The 27,979-nt window shown below is 35.5% G+C and overlaps 1 protein-coding gene across 3 annotated transcripts in view; it reads right to left on the bottom strand.

Annotated features, from left to right (window-relative positions):
• Nucleotides 1-4,136: 4,136 nt before the first annotated feature.
• Nucleotides 4,137-27,979, bottom strand: part of SPOCK3 (SPARC (osteonectin), cwcv and kazal like domains proteoglycan 3) — a 406,762-nt gene continuing 382,919 nt past the window's right edge. For all 3 annotated transcript variants that reach the window (XM_072773846.1, XM_072773845.1, XM_072773843.1), the window contains 4 exons: nt 15,761-15,982; nt 11,394-11,456; nt 8,193-8,330; nt 4,137-5,839 (listed from right to left, as the gene is read on the bottom strand). In XM_072773846.1, the coding sequence (XP_072629947.1) occupies nt 5,670-5,839; nt 8,193-8,330; nt 11,394-11,456; nt 15,761-15,982 (593 nt within the window). In that variant the 3' untranslated portion in view covers nt 4,137-5,669. The remainder of the gene's footprint in view (nt 5,840-8,192; nt 8,331-11,393; nt 11,457-15,760; nt 15,983-27,979) is intronic.

Raw genomic sequence — 27,979 nt, forward strand, 5'->3', positions numbered from 1 at the left:
CCTCCCTTTGTTGCTCATGCCTGGCCCCAGGGACTCGCCTACTTTCCCTTTCTGTTGAAGGGATGCCCATGCTCGCTGCCTCCCTTCCCACGAAGACCTGCTCCCCAGTGGCAGGCCCCTGCACGTAGAGTTGCACATATAGCGGCCATGTGTTTGGAGGGACGTGCTATCGGGGCACAGAGAGTCTAAGAATCACGACAGTACAATACAGTTTCCGCAGATTAATTTGTGTCTTTTGATGTTGACCCCTTGGTATCTGGGCTCTGGGCAGCGTAAGGCGGACTGGCGTGTTTCTCCTTTGTAATATATCCTTTCCACTCCCCGAAGTCAGAAAGAGGAGGCAGGGAAACGAGAGACACCGAAGACTCACATTGTGAGTCTGGAAGGAGCCCCCTGCATCATCATCATCATCATCATCATCATCATCATCATCATCATCATCGTCATCATCATCATGCACGGTACCTAGTGCCTGAGGAGAGTAGAGACACCTGTTGTTGCGGGCGTTCAACTGCAGACAACGCAGCAGCCCTGACAGACATGGGATTCTCATTTTGGGCTTCGTTTCTTGTCTTTTCTTCCCCTTCAGGGCGAAGAGTTAAGTAGACACTGTGATGTTTATGAACATTGAAAGCTTCCCCTTACAGTGTATCCCGGACCCTGTTGGAAGGCACGGCCCTCCGAGTGGAGCCCCATCCCAGTCCAGGCCCGCGGCGCTGCAAGGGCGGCCTGAGGTGGTCCTTGCTCATAAGACACGACACGGTCTTGCCTGGCATTAAGGACGCGCAGGTTGCAGCCACCTGGGGAAGGACAACTGAGCGGCTCTCTCGGTTGGGTTTTCCTTTTGCAAGATTCTAGACCAGACTTTGGCACAACTGCTCCCTACTCGAACTAGACGGTGACTTATGATCCACCCACTGCCGGCCATGAAGCCACTTCCTTTCAGGGATAATCGGAAACACAACTGGCAACCGTTGGCAGGTGGTTGGGACCCACTCAACACTCTTTAGGGATATTTGCCCACGTTTCCTTGACACCCTACGGTTTGAAATTTCTTTCATAGAGTGGGGTTAAAACACCAATGAGAATTCCTCAAACCAGAAGGGAGAGCGCTTATCAAACTGTCATGGAATTGGACGGCGGGTGAGTCTTGTTACTGGTCAAGAGCCATGTGTTCTCACGTGCCTACAGCGCGAGGGCTTCAAATCAAAAGCACCTGCGTGGCCGTGGAACGCTTCAGATGTTGGATACTGAGTCCACGTGTCCCGAGGTATAAAGTGATCCGTGTAGGCGACACCTAACCTCATCAGCTCTCCTCCGCTCCTCCTCACTTCAAGTTGCCAGGATGCAGTTTTATTCTAAATAGTGGTCCTTCCACGACGCCCCGGTCAAATAATCAATCAATCAATCAGTCAGTCATCAATCAGACCAGAGACTCACATACACTGCCATGAAAACATACATTTATTCAAATGATCACAAACTTTAGAAACTAAACTGAGATTGAAGTAGACACTTGTTGTTCCCAAAACTATGAGGCTGATTCAAATAGACATGTTAAAAAACAAAACAAAACAAAACAAAAAAAACCCAAATAGACATGTTGATGAATAAATCAGTATTCTCAATCATCCACCATTCACGTGACTGACTGGACCCACCCTGAAATAAAATTAACTGTTATTTTGGCAAAATATATGTACAATTTAACTGTGCTGTCATTCTAATTTTACAAGAAGAATGTGAGGCCCAGATTAGGATCTGCTTCTTGCTAAGATGCAAATGTGTCTTCTAGTAAAGGGCACATTGTTTATTTTCTTTTTTAAAGATTTTATCTATTTGACAGAAAGAGAGAGAGAGGGAGAGAGAGAGAGAAAGGGAGAAAGAGGGGGAGGTGGAGGGAGCACAGGTGGAGAGAAAAGGGAGAAGCAAGCAGGAGCTCCATGGAGCAGGGACCCCGATGGAGGGCTCTGACCCCAAGACTGGGTCATGACCGGAGCCAAAGGCCGATGCCTAACCCACTGAGCCACCCAGGGCCTCTAGCAAAGGGTGTTTTCATTCCATCTTTCCTGCCTTTTTCCATGTGGTCAAATTAGTTCAGAAAAAGCATCTGTTTGCAGTGAAATGATGAGCACCCCAAACGCATCCTACAAATGAGAAACGTTTAAGTTTTATATGTCATATAAGGAAAAACCATCTGGTTCAATTACACTGGGGAATAGTCCACTGCCCATGTTACATACATGGGAAAATAAGAGCTTTCAAATTTGGGGCAAATGTAAAATGATTCCTGTCACAGATTCATACTCTTTTTGAGGCCAAGTCAAATTGTCCTATCCATACTTCTTACCATTCCATCTCTACTTTGTCTTCCCCAAATACTAGATTATTCTAAAAGTATAAGTAATGCCGTTCACAAATTTTAATTTTTTGGTCCAACAAATTCAAAATGGCAGGTGGCTGCCAGTGCTGCTACACCTTACCACAGACATATCATATCTCATTCCTGCTTCTCTCTCAGCTGTGGAACTCCTCAATCTTACCCAAAGGGACCAAAAAATAATGAAATTTGGCAATATCTGATATCTCAATTAAAAAGACACGTTTGGAGTGACCGTTAAGGGAAACCTACATTGAAAAGTTTCCGTAAATAACTACTCTTTTGGATAAAACATCTTCAACTCCAGATAACGGATGTTGCAGGAAGGTCAGATCCTTTATTAATCAGTTACAAAATTCTAATGATTTTGATATGTTGGCATAGTTGACTTTATTCTATTAAAAGGTTGGTAGAAATAAAAGGTTTGTTTTAGCCCATGTGTCCTTTCGATTAATATTAAAATATTTTACATTTTAAAAATTTAGCTCATTCTCCTGACACTGTTATATAACATATTCACATTTTTATGCTAGATATGCACAGCAAAAAGCATTTATGGATTTCCACATTAGATTTTTGACATGCCAAGGACTTTTGATGTTTTATTTTTATGTTTCTACTTTTTTTCTTCTACTGAGTTTAAATTTTAGTTTGTTGTGATTGAGACCATCCACAGTAATTTTTAACTTGCATGTGTGCTGCCTAAAATTAAAAAAATTAAAAAAAAAACACAAAATGTTAAGGTAGTTTGATTCTTATTAGCCAAAAATGCTCCCTTGAAATTTTGATTTCATATCAAGGACTCTTTTTAAGGTTTCAAAATACATCCGTCTTTAGCCAAATGAAATCTAGAAAATAACTTCCCCAGTGCTGATGTGATTACATTATATTATGGTCTAGCGTTAAAGCTAAATGTATCGCCTTTCACATTAGAATATTAACTTCATGACTTTGTTCACCAATGAATCTATAGTCCCTGGAATAGTGTGTGGGTTAGAGTAAGTGCTCAGTATTGATATTTTTGGAATATATAAGTACAGTTGTATGGAATTAAAATATGCAAAGGAAATTAAGTGATAATCAAGAGACCTAATGGACATCACAAATTGAACTTTTATACTCATAAATACAAATCTATACTGCACGCAAACATATACTTTATATAAAGTTTAATAAAATAGATCTTTTCAATTTTATTTTTGCTGTTGAATTGGTTGCTTTCCTGGGAAGCTGAAAGATTAAAGTTTCTTTAAAAAATAGCTTAATTTCAAAGCCACTATATTTGTTACTTTAAATCCATTTACTAAAACTCTCTTTAGAATTTGCAGGTTTTTTTTTTTTTTTGTCTTCTTCCAACCATCCATGACTTATATTTTATAATTCTTGTACATTTTAAGTAGATAAATTATTCTATCACTCTTCAAAAATACTGTTACTATAGAAATTTAGCTCAATATTTTAAAAAATGATATCACAAAAATGGGTTTAAAAATAATGCCCTCAACAAAAATAAATGATCTGCTTTGTGATTCTATGACAAAAGAAAAAAAATTAAAACAAATCAACAAAGAAAAATAATTTTTAACATACATAGGAAAATGATATCCAAGAGGCTAAGAACTCTGATTTTGAAATTCAACATTTTCAAAAAAACTTTCCTAGCTAGTTTGTGATGTATTCATTTTAAAAAATCAAGGAAAATATTCAGAACCCTTTATGCTTTTATCTGTAACCCAGAAAATCATTAAGAAAACACTTTAATTTGGTTACAAGATTCTTTATTTTGTAAACTATACAGAAACAGTAAAAAAGAAAATGCATTGTACTTTAAATATTACATAAAGTCAACATTAAAGTTTTTTTTTTTAGTGTGTATAAATCAAATTGAAATAATTCACCATTTTCACTTTCAATGAATTGTTATTGGGAGAAAAGTTGACCCACTGTTTAAATTATGATACCAATGTGTAACATCCAACAGGTTTTTCCATTTGTATTATGGGCACAAAACCATAGGTCTGATATACTTAAAAGTGATGGTTTGCCAAAATGTCTACACAATTAATTAACATGCTAACTTAAATACAGCAATTAAAGTAATTTTTGTTACAGTTAAATCTTAAATGCTACTCTACACAATAATCATAAACAAGTCCACATGGCAATTATGTAACAATAGAAAAAAAGAAAGAAACATATTCCATTTTCTTCATTCCAGCAGCAGTACCTTTACTGGTATTAATTTGTTAATTAGGTGTGCTTAAATATTGCCTAATATCCTATATTGGTATGCATGCTAAAACCTTTCTATTTCTATTTTGCAAGGCACCATACAATACGGTCTCTAAGTTGCGACACTAGTAATAAAAATGTCATAATTCTAGGATTAAATGTAAATTTTTTATCTAAAATAAGAAATAAAATGAGAATTAAGATTCTTAAATTTGACATTGAGGCAAATGACAAACCTTTTGTGAGAATGTGGTTCAAACGAATCTTTCCTTTTGTCTTCCTACTTTAAATTCTGCACCCTAAATTGCTGGTCAGAAAGATAAACCTAGAAAGGTAAATCAATCATGCTGTTTTAAGAAATTGAAAAAAAAAAATCTACATGAGAATGCTATCCGAATTAAAATAAAAATCAGAAAGGACAACTAAGTTTGTAACTTTCAGAATCCATGGTTTTCTATACTTGCCATTTTGTAAACTATCCTAGCATATCCAGAACAATGTCATCATTGGAAACATCACTATTAATGTAAACACGATGGAGGACTCTACCCTTGTCCTTGTGTTTCTTACCCTGTGGCATCCCCTCACTCACCGTAGGCTTGGGAAGATGCTACTTTGGAATAGCAGTTAAGGTCACGCTTATTTTTATAAAATCCTTGGGACTCAGGACACCAATAAGTTGTTGTAAATTCAACTTAGAATCTCTCTCAGAAAAATAACGTATAGGACCTCAAGCACTGGTTCTTGTTTTGTTTGTGGGAAATTTATATAGTTTGTTCTTATGGAAACTTGTTTGTATCAGTAGCTCTTCCTAACTTTCCTTTGCCTGGCTAGGCTCCCTATGCATTTTCTTTTCCTCTAAGGCATATAAAAACTCAAAGTAAATGATTCTTATTTAAACATAAAGTTCTATGACATTAGTTGCAGTATTTGAAATAATTATACAAAATATATGTGAGTTTTAGAATCATTTTGTTTGGGGGAAAGGTCATTCTCAATAGGTTATCACTTTGTAAGCAATAGAAAGGTAGACTTTATCAATCTCTGCTCTCATCAATCAGATGTACCCATCATGGTCATCACCATCATCATCATCATCCCCTTCATCTTCATCATCATCTTCAATTTCATCTTCATCCTTCATAATATCATCTTCATCATCTTCGTCATCAGTCCATTCATGGAAATCTCCACTTGCAAAATCTCCAGAGATCTCAAAATCGATAGCTTAGGGAAAAAGTAAGCATTGATGTTATTTGATTGAGCAATGAGATAATTTCTGATGGATGTAAAATTCTGATAAAAATTAAGCAAATTAATAAAATAAATCTTTGTGGCTTAAGCCACTAAATTTATGGAGATTTATTACAATAGCAATAGAAAACTAACATAGCTAAGTCAGTATTTAAAAAATATATTTAGAAATATCTCCATTACTATTTATGGAGGCCATAATGCACATATAGATCATTGTATTTATTTTTCCGACTCCTTTAATGTTAGTGTGTACTTATCTTCTACCCTTTCTAATATTTTAGTCTTATAATTTTCTGGTAGCTAGTTAAAACAAATCCTGCTAATGTAATCCAATGTTTATAAATTGATTTCACAAGACCGCACGTTGAAGTTCACATCTCACGTAAGGACAATGTCATTTCTATCCTCCAACATCAGGTTTCTTCTTAGTAATTTCAACATGCTGAGAAAACACAGAAGTTGTGTTCTCAAAACAATTTCCCTGTTCACTCATTGAATTCATCGCCATGTGACTTTTATCTACAACATAAAAAAAAATAGAATTCTTTATCCATCACCGGCATACTGTTATTTGATGTAATTAATAAGGCAGCCGTTTTAAACCATGTATTACAAAGACGTGTTCTTTACATGTGAAAGTTATGTTAGGCATGTGCTGAATGCTACTTGATCCTACTTAAATCTCATAACACTGGCTAGAAAACCAAAACCAAGCTATTAAAAATGTTACGGAAGAAATAAATGCAGAACTGGCATTTAAACACTAGATGAGATCACCTTTATGTAGTTTACCATTTATATTTTTTAAACAATCACAGTCTATCAGTTTAAAAATTGCATAGAAGAGGGGCTCTTGGGTGGCTCAGTCGGTTAAGCCTCTGCCATCTGCTCAGGTCATGACCTTGGGGTCCTGAGACCCTGGGATCCTGGGATCCTGGGATCAAGTCCTGTGTTGGCCTTCCTGCTCAGTGGGGCGTCTGCTTCTTCCTCTCCCTCTGCTCCTCCCCACCCTGCTTGTGCTCTGTCTCCCAAATAAATAAATCAGGGGATCCCCGGGTGGCTCAGCAGTTTAGTGCCTGCCTTCAGCCCAGGTGATCCTGGAGACCCGGGATCGAGTCCCCTGTCGGGCTCCCTGCATGGAGCCTGCTTCTCCCTCTCCCTCTGCCTGTGTCTCTGCCTCTCTCTCTCCCTGTCTCTCATGAATAAATAAATCTTTAAAAAATAAAAAATGAATCAAAAAATCTTTTTAAAAAACTGCATAAAAGAGACACTAAACATTTTCTAAGGCCCCTTAGATAGGACCCAGTAGCGGTGTCTCAGCAGTTGAGCATCTGCCTCCAGCCCTGGGTGCGATCTCAGGATCTAGGATCCAGGATCGAGTCCAACATCAGGCTCCCTTCACGGAGCCTGCTTCTCCCTCTGCCTGTGTCTCTGCCTCTCTCTGTGTCTCTCATGAATAAATAAATAAGATCTTAAAAATATATATATGAAAAATTATCTAAAATGCAAGTACTTTATTTTTATTTTTCCTCATGTATGTTAGTTGAGACAGGGTCCATTAATCCTTACTACATATGTGTGTGCATGAGTACGAGTGTGCATGTTGTATTCGTGTGTGTGTTAAATGGCTTTTGTCACAAAAACCACCATCGAACACATACAAATACTCACTTGAAATTTCCATCCCGAAAAAAGTATTTTATGAAATAAAAAAGACACCACATTTAAAGCTTTAAAATACAAGTATATGATGCTCAATTGAACTGGAATATTATTTGTTAAGCCTGTACATAAAGATCATGTTCATAAAAAGAATTAAAATATTAATTATAATTACCCTCCTAACATTTAAACTGTATTTTCCCACCCAGACATAAAGCCATATGCCCAGATAGTTGCAATTTATGGACTTTTACTTTAAAAAGCTCAGCTTTTCTCCTGTGAGTGAGCCTACCTACTCCGGAAGTCAATTTCTCCAAAGGTATAGGGACCTCTGGAGGGTCCCCTGGCCCGGACTAGAGAGCATCAGGGCCTGCCTCATGTGCGAGGTGAGAGGAAAGCAAGGGCCACTCAACACCCTTCCTGCATCTGCAGGAGTGAAAAGGGCCCACCTTAAAGTGCCTGAGCTAGGCCATTCCATTTATTATTGATGCTGGTTTTTCATGGGCCAGAAGTGACTCCTTTTTGTCACTCCCCCCCCCCCCCATGTATCCTATGTTCTTAGGGAGGAGTATGTCCTCATTAAATGCTTGAACCAATGAATGAGACTCTCTAGAACCTTTCCTGTGCTTTGAGAAATCATTAAACAAATAACCCTTCCTACCGCAGTCTGCAACTCCGCTTGTCCTCGACCCCATTACTTCATTTCCGTATCTGTCGACACACCAGCACTGCCCCAGGCTGCCGTGGCACTGCGTTGGTTTGTAGTAACCGTCTTCATCACACAGGGGGACGTACTGGCCTGGGAGGGGCACATGCACACATTATAAATAAGCTGGGCTCCTTTCCATGGTCGCTGAGTAAGCGTGAATTCACCCACACATACACACGTGGCCTTCCCACTCCAGGTTGTGAACCAGCGATTCATGCTGAACAAAATAGGTAAGGTCACTGCTGTCACGGAGCAGGCCACTGGGTCCCTTTGGTTAAGCAAATTTACCATTTCTCTTTCTCATTCTGCAGGGGGTACTGTTCTTGGAGGTGGAATACAGAATCAGAACCCGGTCAATGCCGCGTGCGTCAAATCATCCAGGCCGCTCAGACACCTGACCCCATACTGCCATCGCTGCCAACCTTCTATTTTCATTTCCCCAAATTTTCATTCATGTATTCCAAGCTCTTTCCATTCACCCCAGGCTATTTTCCCAAAATTCAATATTGCTTCATCTCTGCTTTGATCTTTTTCTCATCTGGAATCTCTCCTCCTTCCCTCCTTCTTACATTATAAGACTTGGCATAAATATGACCCGGAATAGGAAGGCTTCTCTTAAGCTGGAGGATTTCTGATACACTTCTTAGGTCCTGTGTGTGTGTGTGTGTGTGTGTGTGCTTTATTATTGCTCCTTTCACCACTACACGGTGATGATATCCTCTATATTGGGAATTTTGGGTTCCCTTAGTTTTGATTGTTATATTAGCAACTCTTAAAGTAAGTCTAGTGGGAAAGACAGACATTGGGATCTCTGGGTGACTCAGCAATTAAGCGTCTGCCTTCGGCCCAGGGGATAACCCCGGGGTCCTGGGATCGAGTCCAACGTCGGGCTCCCTGCATGGAGCCTGCTTCTCCCGCTGCCTGTGTCTCTGCCTCTCTCCCTCTGTATCTCATGAATAAATAAATAAAATCTTAAAAAAAAAAGACATTTATTTTCACATCTCTAAAATCTAACAGTACCTGGCACATTGCTAATGATAAATGTTTAATTCATAATTTAGAAGTGAATTCATTTTCTTCAATGTTTATATCAACACAACAATGTATGGTTTAGGACAGTAGAAAATTTTGTCTTTCCTGACCATTTTTTCCCCCTCAGTGACCAGACACACTCTAGTTATCTAGTGAAAGAAAAATAAAACTTGCAAAATAAATTGATAAAATATGAAATTATCTCAACCCATTTCACCTCATAACCATATGGAATCCTAGGGTTATCTCTTTAAAAAGTTTCAAAATTCGGATACATAAATAATTAGTTTTAAAATTGTAAATCATTTGAAAGGTTTGGCCTTTCAATGAAATAAGATAGAATATGACCAATACAGAAAGCTTGAGAACGCCTTCTGTGGATGTAAGGGCAGCAAAAATTAAAACAATATCAACATTCTTATCTCTACCTCTAAAAAAGCGAACATAATTTGAATATATTTGACATAAAACTGTTATGATGCAGAGTTAGGGTGACCATTTAATTTATCCTTTATGGCAGTATCCTTTGAAAATGAAAGCGAGCATCATTAAAGATCCTACCAGAACTACCGACATCAACCAAGACTGACTCCGCAAAGGGGGACAGGTGGCACTTTATTTCTATATAACAACTGGTTAATTTTCAGATAAGTGTCATTATCCTGCCCAAATTAAAAGAAATATTTTATATTTTAGCATTCAGGAGTCTCTAATAATGGCTTCCATGTTTATTATATAAAAAGCATAAAAGTGACTCCTCTCTAATGGCCACTAAATACATTTTCATTTTTTTTAACTTTATCATCAAATCCAGAATTTTAATCCTTGATCAAATCTAAACTATTTTTCAACTGAATTTCATTGGCTTTTCCCATTGTACATGGATGAGCTTTACTTGGTGGAAACAAAGCCACCTGTGCCTGGATGTATTATGTCCCTTTGGGGCTGTGTTAGGATATGCATTTTGTAACAGAGATGAATAAACACGACTCATTGTAGATTCTTCATTGGTAATTCCTCACATCTAAAAATGCTTTATTACAAAACAATTAGCCCTTTCATTTTGAACTACGGATTTTTCAAGTAATATAAAAAGCTCCTCTAAACACACAACGTTGTGATGATAAAGGAAGCATGTCATAACACTTCAGTGAGAGTCAGACATTATAGAATTATGTGCCATTAAATACTCAAGGGCATTCATATATATGGGGAAACAACAAAACAAAAAACACCATGTATGTGGTATTCTGTGTTGGATCTAAAATAGAAAAAAAGATATCAGTGGAAAAACTGGTGAAATCCAAATAAAGTGTAAGTCTTAATTAATAGAAATAGAGCAATGTTAATTCCTCAGAATTAACATTCTTAGAATGAAAGATAATGGCTATTTGATACATGGTAGGTGGGTACTTTGGAGGAGGCTTAGGAAAGGATGTATGTATGCAAACTACGTATGCAAACTAATCTTCGTAAAATTTCTTTAAAATTATTTGAAAAAGAGTTTATTTGAAAATTGTGTGTTTAGAAGAATAAACAAAATAATTATACATAATAGCTTAATAATCTCTTGGTTACTCTAATATTTTAAGGCTTCGAGTGAAATTTGTTGTCTATCAACTATCTAGTATATATATTTACTTGCTAAAAGTAAATTAGTAAAAAGTAAAAAAAAGTAAAAAAAAAATTTGAAAGTCTATTCAAACTTCCCCGATGTACTGAGGACATGCTCACCCATCTCTCTCTCTCTCTCTCTCTCTCTCTCTCTCTCTCTCTATATATATATATATATATATATATATGCTATTATTCTTGAATTGTTAACAATAGAATTAGAATTAAAGTTTTTGCTGATACTTTAACTTTAGCACTGTTTAAATCTCCTTTTCACTTAATAACTTTCAAAATGAACATTATATTAGGGTAATAAAACAGACATAATATCTTTCAATAGGTAAGATAATAAAAGTAAGTTTAATGGCCTTCAAAAACTTCATAAATTTTGTCACTGAAATTTAGTGTAGTCTATCTTTGTTGGATTAATATTGATTTTATGTTGCTGTTTCCCTGGGGTTATTTATGTAAGCAATAAAGGCTTCAGAAGAATGATCTATTACTCACCTAGGAGCTTCTTCACCCCTTGCCGCTTCTGAATATTGCTGAGCTCCGTCTGGCAAGGTGGGTCTGCAATGACATTAAAAATGTTACTTCAAGGATTATAATTGAACAAAAAAAGTATGATTTCTATGTTACCAATTTTAAGTTGGCCTTTACCTGGCTTAAAAAGACACATACCACATATCAGTTCCTTTTATGCAGTACCTACCTATAGATACATATATGCGTGTCTTTCTGTATACACAGAGAAAGAGACAGAGAGAGAGACACTTTCCTAATTACTGATACTAGGTCATCTTGATTTTCTGCAGAGAGATAGAAGTGGATGGAAAAAAAAAGTAAACGATATGAAATATTTGTATGATGGATAATGGTTCTTATCATTTACTTTTAAAGGGTCAGTCAACTCAGCAATGTAAATCCAAATGATGGACCAGTGCCCAAACAATGAACAGATTATGTTTTTCCCTCATTTAAAACAGTCTCTATGATACGGAGAAATAGCTTTATATTAAAAAAAGTAATCTATAAAAAAAAGTCAATACTCTTTCAAGTTATATCAGACATACTATTCTCAATTTTGATACTGAATAATGCTGACCAGCTTTGTTCTTTTTAGTTTCATTCGGATACTTCAAGTGTGTATGCAGTGTGGAAATAAGACATAATATACAATAATTTCCGATAGGCTATCTTTTAAAAAATAAACTTAAATTTGGAAATAAGCATGTCTTTTTTCAAACTCAATGGCTTAAAGGAGAATATTTTCAGAGAAATATAAAATGCTAAATCGAAACAATATAACTTGGCTTGTGTTATCATATATAGAAAATTATATATATTCTTATATAATAAATATACTTTCTAATTTACAATATTCAACAACTCAGTGTATTTTAGCTCATTTTCTACAAACTTGCTATATAAAAATGCATCATAAATTATTGAAACAACAAACCAATAAACCAGTACCTATTTTCCCATACTACAACTTTGTAGGGTAAAGGCATGATGTAACCTATTCAAATAATTTAAAAACTATTACACTAATCTTACAATATTCAGGCATTAATTTGCATGTAAGTAACAAAGTGTAATGAGGAAATGAGATAAAGTGTTTAGCATATATTTTATAATTTAATACATATAAGGCCAACACATATTTTTCCTTTGGAAATCTGAAATCTGAAGAAAAAGTAATTTTTTTTGAAAGAGAGAGAGAGAGACATACTAAGAAACAGACTCTTAACTGCAGAGAACAAACAGCATTACCAGTGGGGAGATGGGTGGAAAGATGGGGAAATAGGGCCAGAGGATTAAAGATGAGCATTGGGTAGTGCACAGAATTGTTGAGTCAATCTATTGTACGCCTAATGCTAATATAACACTGTATGTGAACTCTACTGACATTAAAATAGAAAAAACTTAATTAAAAAATGACGTTTGGGGGAGAAAAGCAAGTTGCAAAATGGCACAAGCAGTATGACACCCTATCCATATTTTATAATAAACACAACAGTACGTATCATTCATGAAAACATATATGGTGATGTAAATGTACAAATAGCGGATTGGAAACTAGATTTGATGGTGCCTACCCGAGCAGAGTGAGAGAGGAGGCTGGATTGAGGATGGAATGAAAAAGAGACTTCAACTTCATAATGCTTTTAAAATTTTATTTGAAAAATCCTGATGCTAATATGACAAAATTATTTCTGGGTGATGGGTACATAGTTATATGTTGAATTATTTTTTGCACTTTGGATTTTTTTTTTAATTTCTAGACATCAAAAATAATCTGATCTTTCAAAAGAAGAAAAAGTAATTTCCTTGAAAAGTATAAATAATTAGCTTATTTTTCTACATCATTTTGAAATTGATCCAATTTATCTCTTCGTTTTACCTAATAATAATGTGGGTCTCTTATACTAAGTTTTAAAGGAATAGGAATCAAGGTATGGATAGCATACAATAGACATTTAAAAATGTACTGCCCTTTAAATATAATATTTAGAACCTAGAGGGAAAAATTGTGCTGAAGTTTCAATATCATATTGAAAGCATTGAAAGCATTTTTTTCCTAACTGCTCTGAGCTAGTTTTTGCAAAGTAAAACAAGTTATATAACACAGGCTTAGAGAAGAGACATTTAAAAATTTGCTGCCCTTTAAAAATAATATCTAGAACATAGAGGAAAAAAATTGTGCTGAAGTTTCAATAGTATATTGAAAGCATTTTTTTCCGAACTGCTATGGGCTAGTTTTTGCAGAGTAAAAGTAATATTTCCATATGTTTGCTATGACATTGCCTGAAAATTCAAGTATGTTTGAATCTGACTCCTGGTTAGAAACCTCACGGAATAAACACGCGTACAAGACCTACAGCTGTGTGTAGAGGGGAACATTCTAGGGTTTCAGGAGAAGGGCGCCTGGATGGCTCAGCAGGATTTCAGCTCAGGTCATGATCTCAGAGTTGTGGGATGGAGGCCTGGTTGGTGCCCAGCTCTGCTCTAGGAGAGGGACCTGCCTACGATTCTCTTCCCCCCTTCCTTCTGCCCCTCGCTCCACTCATGCTTTCTCTCTCTCTCTCAAAAAAAAAAAAAAAAAAAAAGATTTCAAGAGAAATCATGGCAGATTCAGCTGTTTATCTACACATAATATTTGACTTTGAGATATTTTTCCTACTATTTATAAGGCAGCTGTCTGGCCTTGAAGTTAGGTGTACTTGGAGTGCTTAATTAAGATTTCAACTATTTAAAATCACTGGCAAAGATATATTATTTATATATTATGTGTTTATATATTATACATATAACTCTAACATATAGTCAAATATAGATCACTCCAATTACAACAAAAGAATTTGCTGTTTTATTGAATACATAATAAAGAAAACATTCTTTTATAAGGTGAAACTCTTGAAAACATGTTTTTAAATAAATGATTATTCTTTTTCATGAAATTGCTTAATAAGCCCATTCTTACTATTATTCTTATTGTCAGTTACCTTAATAATGGTTTTGTAACATTTTCTAGCATATTAAAGTAATAAACAGAATTGGCCAAGTTCTCCTAATCTTTGGGGAAGATGTATAATTTTTTTTTGCCTGCTCAGGTACCATTTATTAAATGATTTCTACTCTGTATTAAATTATTTCAGAGAAGATCTTCATTTGACCATAAAGACTTTAACACTCTGGGTGAATATTGATTAATAAATGAAAAGTATATAAAGCAAAATTTTTCTTTGAGGACCTTTAATCAGTCCTGCAAATATTACTGCAAAGTCCAGAAATCTTTCAAGATGAAAGTATTTATTTCTGTGGAAGAAACTTCCAGAATTTTTCATAATATTTTTAAACGTTCATGGATAAACACTAACCATGCCATCATAACATTTAAAAAATAACTGGAAAAATATCATTAAAAGACCACATATCTTTTTATAGTGGTTTATCAGGATTTGCTTCCCTATTCTTTAAATGTTTTAAATGTACCCTAGTCACTAAAACTAGCATGCAGCTTTTTAGCAGTAGCAGTTACCTAGTAAACACATATGCAATAGTAAAATCAACAGTGTGCGTGTGTATGTGGGGGGTACGATTTCAAAGTATTTTAATAAGGAAAATCTAACTCTTAAACCTTGTTTAAAGTTATTTATAAGTAGTTAAACTACAAATTCTGCTGTTGACTCAATACCAATCAGTTTATGGATAATCATTTCATCCCTAATTACTAAACTATTCCTAATATGTGGAAAAGAATCAAGATAGTAAAAGTTCTCACATAAGGTGGTGTTCCAGTTACCTTGCCTCTTCCGGAGCATCAAAATACTCTGCTAGTGAATTTTTACAAAGCTAAGTTATTTTTGAAAGTTTGAACGGCTAAGTCATTTTAAAATCAAATGAGTAAAAATAACTTTATGGTGAATGCGGCGGTTCATTCAGCTCATTTAATAAGATCACAAAATAGAACATTAAAATTCCACAGCATAGTGATAAAAAAAACACCATTTATTTTATACCATGGGCAAAGCAGATAGCAAATTAATTTTAATGATTACTTTTAATATCTATGTTTTCCTATCTCTGTGTGCTTCTTGGTGTTCCATAATGGAAACTATAATGAAGTGCATTAATATGAAATATTAATTGCTATTTTTCATCTTGTTTAGCATGTTTTGTATCCCTAGCAGAGTTATATTGTTTAACATGCTGCTTATTTGCTCTTTTATTAAACACTTTGATGAGAAAAATATCTACCAAGATGTATGGGGTGAAATGAACTTTTTTTTTTTTTTTAAATCATGAAGAAAAGATAAAATTTGACATGCAGGTCAACTATCTGCATCGGTCGGTGTCTCGTCTTTTACCTTGCTGTCTCTGGAAGCAGTAGCACCATTCATTGTTAGAAATCAAGCTGTCCTTGTATGTGTCACAAGAATTGAAGAATGCCTTGGTACACTGTTCATTCTTATCAAGGTAAATGCTTCCGAGCTCTGACTGGTCCAGGAGCAGGTCATAGTTTGTATCCAGTCTATTAAACATCCAGCCAAGTGAATCCTTGCAAATTGGCAAAATACTGGTATCAAATCCTAAAGGCAAAGATAGAAAATAATTAGCTAAATTTGAAAGTCACAATCAGCAGCAAGCAATACAACGGAACGTAATAGTTGGTTCCTGTAAGAGCACCTACTCAACAATCATAAATAAGGCTTTAAACTCATCGTGGGTAATTCATTTCAAAGTAGGGATGGTAATACCTAACTTCAGGATGGTTGTGAGGATAATTAATATAAATAGATTAATATAAGGCAGCTAGTACTAATTAGTCATTCATTCAATGGCATTTATTGTAGATATATTAGATATATCTCCATTCTTTCCAGTGTTCAAAGGTTTCTTGACAAATAGGGAGTCATAATGGATGCTTTTTTAGGTGTATATAGGCATTTACTGAATAATAAAGGCCTATTAATAAAGAAATGAAATTTATTTTCACTCAAATAAATTTTGCAGGGGATCCCTGGATGGCTTAGCGGTTTAGCACCTGCCTTCGGCCCAGGGTGTGATCCTGGAGTCCCGAGATTGAGTCCCACATCAGGCTGCCTGCATGGAGCCTGCTTCTCCCTCTGCCTGTGTCTCTGCCTCTCTCTCTCTCTCTCTCTCTCTGTGTGTCTCTCATGAATAAATAAATAAAATCTTAAAAAAAATAAATTTGGCAAAAAGTAAAATTTTAACAAAAGTGAAATGAACGCATAATACATAATAGAGTCCTTAATGCTCTGTGTCTTCGTGGAGCCACAGTGATTGTGGTATTTCACCAGTAATGCATATCCAGAGAGTAACCATCATGTAATTTATACAGGTACTCGGTCTTCTGCTTCCCTCGAGGCGATGTTTACAATTACAAATATGCTATAAAGGGAGATAGCAAGGTGCACTAGGTATAGCGGGATGACAGCACCGGATTTGCACCCAACGTATGACTTATCGGAGTGTGGGAGTCTCTGGATAAGCCATAGGCCCCACAAAAGCTCCTTGTCCTAAATAGCATTAGATGCAATGTCAGTGTTTTCAAGCATAATTTAAAAATTTACGTTAAACTATTCATCTTTGTTAAGTTAACCCACCTTTGACAGGTATTTTGGTAGACCAGTTGCTGTTTTAGTTGCTCTTCTCCCACTCATTACAAGTGAAAGTAAAATAATAACTCAGTTAACTGGTGTGAAAAAGAGGATGTGTTTAGAGCTGTGGACACTTTCTGAAAACTGAATAGTCAAACAATTTAATCCTCAACAGCAGGGGTTGAAGAGTAGGTTGACCATTTACAAATGAAATTCTTACACATAAACATCCTTGTCAATTTCAACACCTTAATCCTTCGTATTTTTTCAAAATGGGAAGAAAAGTAGCCTTAACCTCTCAAAAAATTTTGTGGCTCTGCTTTGAGAACTTACTCTGTAACACAAATATCAACATAAAATAGGATTTCTGAAAATATAATGTGGAGAGATACTGAATAAATTTTAAACACAATAGAACTAAGAGTTTACCTTTTATGTTAAAAAGAAATGAAATTCCTACAGAGTGCATGTCTGGTGAATGATCAGTTTGATGAAGTCTAATATTGTTTTAGATCCAGAATGTTGACTTGTATTCAGGTCCTGGCACTACCTCGCTTGGTTAAGTTAAGGTTAAGTTAAGGCTGCGGTGTCCACATCTAGATAATAAGAGGATTTTAAAAACATGATCTCTATGTTACCTTCAAGATCTAAAAATACAGTGAGTTCATGCTATTTGAAAAGTACATTTATACACAAAACCGTGTTATAAGGGTCATTCGAATCCTAAGTAACAGAAAAGGAGTAGACATAAAATCATTTTAATCTTCTAAATTAAACATATACTTTCAGTATGATTCAGTTTAGTTGACGCTACAAGTATAAGATGAAGTTAATTGGGAAGAAAATTGTTTGCTGTCTTATCTTGAATTTTTAGAGCAATACAACCCTGAGTCTGTGACCTGAGCCAAAATCAAGAGTCAGATGCTTAACGGACTGAGCCACCAGGCGCCCCAAGGAGCTGAATTTTGACAACAACCCAACTCATTATAGAAATGGAACCTCTCCTGGGGCGTCCAGCAAGGCATGTAGCCCTTTAGGTAGCCCTGATTTTAGTGCAAGGAGCCCTGTGTTGGACTTTTTGACTTACAGAACTATCAACGAATAAATCTGTATTGCTTAAGCTACTAAATTTTGCAGTAATCTGTTATATTCAAAACAGAAAACTAACGTAGTTTATGAACTATATTTTTTTGTTGCTGTTGGTTGCCCTGGGGCTTATGGTATACATCACTAACTTACCACCATCTACCTTCAAATAACATTTTGCCACTTCACGTAGGTGGTAAGACATTGTCAGAGTATCCGTAAGTCATTTTTCACCTTCTCACATATTTTGCTATTAGTGCTACCCATTTTGAGTCTTCATGTGTTGTAAGCTCCACTGTACATTTTTATAATGTTCGCTCTGAACAATGTATTAGGTTTTCTAAGTGATTAAAAAGTGAGAAAGAAAAATCTCTATTATTTTAAAGGAAAATGTCTTCTCCACGCCATGACACTTCTGACACAAAATAGGCGAGTTTTCCACACAAAGCAATCCTCCAATACTCTGTGGATTCCAGTCGGGTGCCGTATAATTTAATTCAGTCTGACATTATCTACTCAGTGAGTGTAGATCCAACATGTTAAGGGCTCTGTCCCACAGAGTGCACCCTCAGGCCAGACCCCAATAGTAAGTAGTGGGTTCCCAGCGTATTCATACTTCTGACGACTAGGCTACGGATTAGAGGTTCCCAGGATCCTTTCCTCAGGTTCCATAATTTTTTACGACAGCTCACAGAACGTAGGAAAACACGTTACTTATGTTCACTAGTTTATTACAAAGGAAATTATAAAGAAGACAAATAAAGAGCCAGATGAAGAGGTACATAGGGTGAAATATGGAAGGGCCCCAGGCACAGGAGCTTCTGCTCCCATGGAGCTGGGGTGCACTGTCCTGTCAGCACATGGGTACATGCACCAACTCTGAAGCTCTCCGAACCCCTCAGCTTAGGGGTGTTTATAGAGGCTTTGTCAAGTAGGCATGATCAGGGGCGCCTGCGTGGCTCAGTTGGTTAAATGCCTGCGTTTGGCTCAGGTCATGATCCCGGGGTCCTTGGATGGAGCCCCGCCTTGGGCTCCCTGCTCCACAGAGTCTGCTTCTCCCTCTCCTGTGCTCTCTACCCTGCTTGTGCTTCCTCTCTTTCTTTCTCTCTGTGTCAAATAAGTAAATAAAATATTAAAAAAAAAAGTAGGCATGATCAATTAACTCAATCTTCAGGGTTTCTTTCTGCCCCAAGATGACAGAGAGCGGGACTAAAAGTGCCAAAATTCTAATCACGACCGGCTTAGTATTTATGGTAAATACTGAAGAACATCATCCTGAGGTTCTCCAGCAGCCCACCAAGTGTCACATTAGAACAAAAGGTGTTCGTATTACCCAGGATGGCCCAAGGGACTTAGGCCCTCTACTTAAGACGCTCCCATCATCCTCATCCCCCAGGAAATCTTACAAGAGTCTAGGAGCTCCGAGTCAGGAACCAGAAGCAGAACCCAAACCAGATTTCCTATTGGGTCGCTAGTGTTTACCCCCATGTTAAGTATTTCGGGCTTCCTACATTCCTAAATGTAGATTCGAATTTCTGAGTGGTATTAACCTTTGTGTCAAGAAATTCCTTTAGCATCTCTCAACTTTGGATTAATGTAAACTTTTGGGTTTTTTGGCTTAACTTTTGAAAGACACTTCTGCCAGAGACTTTTTTTTTCTTCGAACACTCAAATGTTCTACTGTATTGTGGCCTTCATGGTGCCTGAGGAGAAGTTAGCCAACCTGCTGACCTTTGCTTCTCCAAACATTTTTTTTTTCCTTTTTTTCTTTTTTCAGGTTGCTTTTAAGATTTGCTTTTCAAGACTGACTTTTAGCAATATACTTATGGCATACTTTGGTTTTCTTTGTTTCTGTTGCTTGATGTTTATTGTATTTTTGAATGTGTAGGTTTAAAATATTAATAAAATTCAGCTAACTTTTAGTTATTATTTCTTCATATAATTTTCTTCTGATCCCTTACATTTTTAGTATCTTTTTGAGACTTAATTACTCCTATGTTAATGCCCTTGACATTATCCCACAGATCACTAAGACAAAGACCTTTTTTTTTTTTTTTTTTTTTAGTTTCTGTTTTCTTCTGTGCTTCATTTGGATAGTTTCTATCATATATCTTCAGGTCCATGGTTGGTTGGTTGGTTTTTCCCTTTCTCCTTTTCCTGTTCTCTTCAGGTGCTTTCACTCTCACTCAGCATGTTTTTATTTTATTTGTTTTGTGTTTCATCTCTAGACATTCTTTTTTTTAAAGATTTTATTTATTCATGAGAGACACAGAGTGAGAGGCAGAGACACAGGCAGAGGGAGAAGCAGGCTCCATGCAGGGAGCCCAACGTGGGACTCGATCCCAGGACTCCATGACCACGCCCTGGGCCGAAGGGAAGCACACAACCACTGAGCCACCCAGTCGTCCCTCATCTCTAGATATCCTATTTGCATGTTTTATTCATACTCTCTCTTGTAATTGAGATTCCTATTTACCTTTATACTATTGTGCATAATAACGATATTAATAATAGTTATTAAAACATTAATAATAAAATATTAAAATAACTCTTATTTTTGCAATCCTTATATACTAATCCCATCATCATTGTAATTTCTGGATATATTTCCAAGATTATGATTTCTCCAGATTATGAACCATATCTTTTGCACTCTTTTCATGCCTGGTAAATTTTAGCTGGATCTGAAAATTGTGAATTTTAAATTATTGGTTGCAGGATTTTGTAGCATTTTTCTAGGTCCAACAGAAAAGTGATTGAAATTGTAGAAGAGAGAGGAAATAGGGTAGAAGAAATATTTCAAGGCTTAATGGAGAATTTTCCAAAATCAATGAAATACGTTAAATCACACAGTTAAGAATCTTAAAGAACTCCAAACAGGGTAAGTACCAGCCAAACAAAGAAATGCAAAAACCTACACATATCAGAATCAAACTGCTCAAGACCAATTAATAAGGAGAAAAACTTTTAAAGCAGCTAGAAGCAAATGCATTTTCCTGTAGGGGAACAAAGGAAAGAGATTGGTAGCAGACTACTAAGCTGAAACCATACAAGCCAGAATCAAGTGGAAAGACCTCTGCATCGTGCTGCAAGAAAAACAGAGCTCGGGACCAAGTATTCTTTACCCAGAGAAAGGATCTTTGACAAAGGAACGAGAAATACCTTTGAACAAATAAAAATGGGAGAAAAATCATTTAAAGCAGATGCGAACTCTAAGAAATCTTAAGAAATAAGTTTTTGAGGTAGAATGCATATGACATTAGGAAGAAACTTGGATTATTAGAAACCAAGAAATCAAAAAACCCTGACTAATTCTGATAGTAGCATAGCTGAGGATGCATGTGAAATTCATATTTTTTATTTCAAAAGCTTTAAAAGATAATTGAATGTTTATGTTCATTTGTTTTGTTTCTTAGATTCCACATATAAATAAAACCATACAGTATTTGCCTTTCTCTGTCTGAGTTCTTTGACTTAGCATAATACCCTCTAGACCCATCTGTGTCATCACAAATGTCAAGATCTCATTCTTCTTAAAATTTGAGCCAAATTCCACTGTGTGTATATACCCTACATCTTTATGCTTTCATCCATCCATGGACACTGAATTGCTTCCAACTCGTAGCTGTTGTAAATAATGTCGCAATAAACATAGGAGCACATGTATCTTTTCAAATTAGTGTTTTGTTTTCTATATGTAAATACCCAGCAGTAGAATTACTAGATCATATGGTGTTTCTGTTTTTAATTTTTTGAGGAACCTCCATACTGAGAAACAAACAAATAAAATAAAATACAGACTCTTAAGTACAGAGAATAAGCTGATGGTTGCCAAAGGAGAGGTGGGTGGGCAGATGGGTGAAATAGATAAAGGGCAGGAAGAGGGACAAATTCCAGTTATAGAATAAATAAGTCACAGAGATGAACAGGACAACAGAGAGAATATAGTCAATCCTACTGCAATGTTGTATGGTGACAGATGGTGACAGCACTTATCATAGTGAGATCTGAATTATGTACAGAATTTTTGAATCAATACAGTCTTAAAACTAATATAGTATGATATGTTAATTATACTTCAATAAGAATACATAAAAGACTATGGCGTGTCTAATCTAAAGTTATTAGCAGTAAGTGTTTGTAGCCTACATTAAAGCAAAACATATGTCAAAATAGCACAAAAGATGGGATAAATTGAGAATCATAAGTACTTCTAATATATGTAAAATGGCAAAGTATTATTTGGAGGTAGACTGTGACAAATTAGATTTGTATCTTGTAAATCCAAGTGTAACCATTAAAAAACTTTCAAGAGGAGATAAAAACAATAAACCAAAAATAGAAATAAAATGACATCATAAAAAATACTTACTTGGTCCAAAATAAAGCATCTTAAGAAGGTAAAATGGGCAAAGAAGAGATAGAAAAGAGAAAACACCTAGCAAGAAAGTATATTATAATGAAACTATATCATTAATTATGTTAAAAATAAATGATCTAAGCATATCAATTAAAATAAAATGTATTAAAATACACACACATATGCACACACACTCTAACTATATATTGTTTTCAAGCAGACCATTTTATTTATTTATTATTATTATTTTTTGTTTGTTTTCAAGCAGACCATTTTAAATAAAATGGCATAGGAGGTTGACATTAGTAGGCTGGAAATGTACACCAGGCAAACACTGATGGAAAAAAGCCAGACTGACAATACTAATATTTTAGATTTAAAAATAAGGAATGTTACCACAATAGAAAAAGGCATTACATAATGAATATATATAACAACCTGAAAGTATCTGTATATAAAATTAAATTTCAAATTCATGAGAAAAAAAAAAAAACTAACAGAACTGACTGGAGGAATAGACAAATTCCCAATTTTATCTGGAGACCTCAACACTACTCTGTAAATGATCAATAGAATAGGTAGGGAGAAACACAGTATGGGTATTAGAAAATCTTGGGATCCCTGGGTGGCGCAGCGGTTTGGCGCCTGCCTTTGGCCCAGGGCGCGATCCTAGAGACCAGGGATCGAGTCCCACATCGGGCTCCCGGTGCATGGAGCCTGCTTCTCCCTCTGCCTGTGTCTCTGACTCTCTTTCTCTCTGTGTGACTATCATAAATAAATAAAAATTAAAAAAAAAAAAAGAAAAGAAAATCTGAACGACATCATCAACAAACTTGAAATGATTTATACTGATAAAACACTCCAACAAATAATAACAAAATACCAATTCCTTTTTAAGTGCATATGAAACATGTTCTGAGCCATAAAACAGATTACAACAAATTTGAAAGAACTAAAATCATACAAAGTACATAAAACATAACAAAATTATAATAGAAATGAGTAACAGAAAGAACAAAAAATATAGAGAACTTAGAAAATACAGACATAAACATGGATTAAATAATATATTTCATTTAATTCAGTTGAGGAAACATGATCTATTGCCAGAATCCTGTCTCACATGAAGGAATTGTGGATAGCTTAAAGATTCAAAATGCAAAAGTATATACATTGGAAGACATCCAGGGCATTGTTTTTTATGAGAGACATTTCTTAAGGGACCCAAATTAAGAACTCTGAAATCAAAATAGAGTAGTGAGAAAATACTTGCAATGCAATAAAGGATTAAAAAATTAGTAAGAGGTGCATAGTAATAATATTTATGGGTCTGTATAGTGTACATAGCAGGCTCTCATTAATAACAAGAATTTTTATGTAAATATATATGTTGCATGAGAATAAAGTAAGTTGGAAAACCAAATATATCAGGCTCCTAACACTTGTTCACCTCATGATGGAAGGAGTGGATTTGGCTGGTGAAAGGATGTTAATTCCCTTAACATACCTTCACGGGTCTATTTAAAAAATAGTTATGTATTGTATGTGTAATTAAAATGAAAGAAATAGAAAAATGTTATATATGTATTTTTCCTTCATATCTGTGATACCTTAAAATAATTTAACACTCATTAATGTCTCAAAGGAATCATCATAAAATTAATTGCTTTTTTTTATTGGCTAGCATATGGTCCAAGGACTACTGTGGTGTATAGATCCATTTGTTTCCATGGTAAATAACCCCCAAGAATTATACTTTTGAGCAATTTTATTTCCTTTTTATATATAATTTCCCCTCTTTGTTTTATTTTTTTTATTTTTTTTTTGTTTTTTTTTTTCCCCTCTTTGTTTTAGATATCATGTCTTGATGTTTTTAAGACACCTATTATGCGCACACTCCAGATATTTGAGTGTGGTTCTCAACTGACACTGGAGTAAACTTCAATAGAAGTAATGCTTATGTTACAATTGACTGGATGCATATGAAATGTTTGTATTAATGTTGTTTCATCTTTCTGCAGAGATTTTTTTTTTTTTTTAGATCTCTTTGTTGCAGTCTTTTTGGGAAGAAGGTGTTGTTTCATTTTTAACTTGGTTCTAATGGTTCAAATTATTAGTTAAATATGTTCTGAACACCGACATGATTATATTTTGAAATGAAGGTATTCACTTTGTTGAAACAAAATGTAGTCAAATTGACAATATTTCATAATAACCTGTAAGAAGCAACCACCTGTTTGTTGCTACAAAATAAAAAAAAAAAAAAAGAAAAAAGAAAATGCAAGATATCTCAATAATTAGAACAAAATAAGCAGTGGTCTGGATCTTTCCTTTTATGATTTGAAATAAGAAAAGAAAATTCATCTACCAACTTTACGAATCTTTGTTTTCAAAAGATAAAGTTCTGGGCTGTACCTAAACAGCTCCTAATTGCATTAAAATGGGCATTGTTTTCAAGTCATCTGATTTCAAATTCAATCTTCCTCTCAATGTGAAGACAGCATGACATAAAGTGAACAAAGTCTCTGTAAGACATTAAAATGCATTCATTTACCCTGGGGGTTTAAGTAATTGTCATTTTCTATGACTGAGCAGAGCATTTGGTACCTAAAAACCTAAACATGAGGCATTCTCTTAATCTGAGGTAGCCTGTTAATCCGAAGATTTTGCATGTGATTCTGATGTCTTGATGCTTTCCAAATTGACAAAAATAAAATTAATACAGTGGCTTTTTCAGAGAAGGATATCCCTCCCCACATACACACATACTCTATTGTAACCATGTTTAAAAAGAAAACTGTGTATTGTATTTCTGTTCTTAAATTTTTGGAGATATAAATAATAAAACAAAATATATCCAGTATACAGACTACATTATGTATAACATATATTTTATTGAAAAAAAAAACTCAAACAGGTATATTAATGGTATAAAGATCATAGAATCAGAGACTAAATGGCTTGATTTCCTTCAGCTTCTCTTTATAAAACACATTTTAAGTTTTTACCATCTTAGTTGTTTTTCTATAATGAATGGCTCAGTGGCCAACAATAGCTCTAAAATAGAGCCAAACAAGATAGACCCAAAGAAACCTGACTTTTTAAATTTTTAATAATTCCTTTAGTAGTCTCCATACCCAGCTTGGAGCCCAGTGCAGGGCTTGAACTCCTGACCCTGAGATCGAGAACTGAGCTGAGATCAAGAGCCTGAGGCTTAACTGACTCAGCCACCCGGGTGCCCCGAGAAACTTGAGTTTGTATATAAAGGAGCTGTAGGTTGTTAAAAATAATGGCAAACTTTACCAGTTTGCTTAATTTCTTAAAAAGCAGTAACATTATTGATCTTCCCTGTCAACCGAAAACATTTTAACTATGGAATATTGACACTATCCGAGATTCAGATAAATAATCAATTCTTCTTAGGGAATGGCAATACTGTGTTTTAGATAATGACCGTAATAAAATTTGGTCAGTCAAAAACGCAGGTTAGTACCCTACTGTGTTAGAGAATTGAGAACAACTACTAAAATAACCTCTAAGGAAAAAAAATCTATTATTTTTACCATTGTGAAAAATATTTCTGACAGTGTAATAAGATGTTTATTTTTTTAAGATGTTTAACATAAAAGTATGATACTATTAATCCGATGGCTAGTGTATGAGACTAGCAAGTTTCCCTTCTTTGATGAAGCCATGGTGTACATTCAAAGCTTATTTCCTTATAAAAAGAAGCAGAGTATCTTCCCATTTAAGTTCCATTGACCCTTGACTCTCAGTCCTACTGTCATACATGTGTCCTCCTGGAACCTGGGTGTCTTTCAGCAGTAGGAAAGCAGCGACGGGCCACTGTATTAGTCACTGAGTCCCTGTGGCGAGCCAGGGCTGTTTCTGGAGATCCCATAGCAGACGATTCCTGGCCTCATAGAACTTAAGTTTCCTTTGGAATAAATGCATTTGCTATAAAGAAAAGCAAAGCAGCATAACACTCAGGCAAATACTCGTGCTGGTGTTACAGTTTCATACGTGGTAGAAAGGAGAACCTCTGACGCCAGATATTTAAGCAACAAGCAGAATGAAGTGAGAAGGTACAGATAACAGGGTGAAGAGTGTTCTTGGATTTCTCCCCAAAAACCAATAACTATGAAGCAAGTACTTTATTATGAGGAACTGCATTAATCGAAAATCCTGTAACACCTCCTAGAACCCACAGAGAGGTCAGCAGGCAGTGGTTAGGCCACAAGAGCAATCTGAACTAATTGTTTTTAGCAATCTGGCTGCTAAATAGGGGGAAAAAAATGAAGCTAGAGAACATATTACACATTCTGTACTCAACTTCAGGATCATTAGCAGCTCTGTAGTTCATATATAATGAGGCTGGGTTATGGGACTATGATAAAGGAAAACACGAGATACTGTGGTTTAATTTATATTTTTGCTCATTATAACTCTGTAGAAGAATTAAACAGATGAAAGGTTTGCATTACTTGGGGAGAGAGAATAATTTAGATTATGAAAGTATATAGATTAACCTACCTATAAAAAGAGATGATGAGATATGAGTAAAAAATAAAGTAGCGGATTTTTCATATGATTTTTATTTTATAAGTTGATCCTTTGAGAATATTGTTTTCTGATTCCAAAATTGGTCATTCCATTTGGTTGAACCTAACATATTACATTCATGTGCAACAATGTCTGATAAGGCAATGGCTCTTCTTTTAGACAGTATTTGGAGCCAGATTTTTCTGTGTTGTTCCTATAAGCCTTTATCGCTCTATGTGGTTGGTTGGAAGTAGCACAAATCTAAGGCTTTGTATGAAGTGAGTAGAACGCTGAATTTGTCAGACTATTTAAGGATAGAAAGTACTGGCAAAGCAGATATAGGGGGCAGCCCAGGTGGCTCAGCGGTTTAGCGCCTGCCTTTGGCCCAGGGCGTGATCCTGGAGTCCCAGGATTGAGTCCCACATCGGGCTCCCTGCATGGAGCCTGCTTGTGTCTCTACCCCCTCCCCTCTCTCTCTCTCTCAATAAATAAATAAATAAAATCTTAAAAAAAGGCAGATATAGACTAACATCCTTTCTCCACTCTCTTCCTACATGCCAACCAGCTCTGTGCAACTCAGACTAACATCTTGAACTCATTCATGAACTTCTACTGTATGTTGGTCTGTAAGTTAAATCAAGCAGATGTATTTTTTGAGAATTAATTTGTAAAGAACTACATACTCTATTCACAAATATTCTACTAATATAGAAAGTAAACTGTGATATTTCCAGACAGTAAAGTAAAAACTGGCCATTTTTTTTTGAAAATTTTACCAATTTAAATGTCATAAAGATACAAATCCATCAAAGCCAAATTATCTGTCTCAAAGGTAATAGATTAAACAATAAATATTAGTATTTAAGCATCCTTCTTTGCACGATTGGAAAAATACACATTGTGGCCCTCTCTCAGGTATTTCTCCTAGCATTGCCACTTTGATATTTAAATATAAAAATGTTTTTTCTCTAAGTTGT

Source organism: Canis lupus, chromosome 13 (assembly GCF_048164855.1).
Source record: "Canis lupus baileyi chromosome 13, mCanLup2.hap1, whole genome shotgun sequence".
Taxonomy (NCBI): Eukaryota; Metazoa; Chordata; class Mammalia; order Carnivora; family Canidae; genus Canis; species Canis lupus.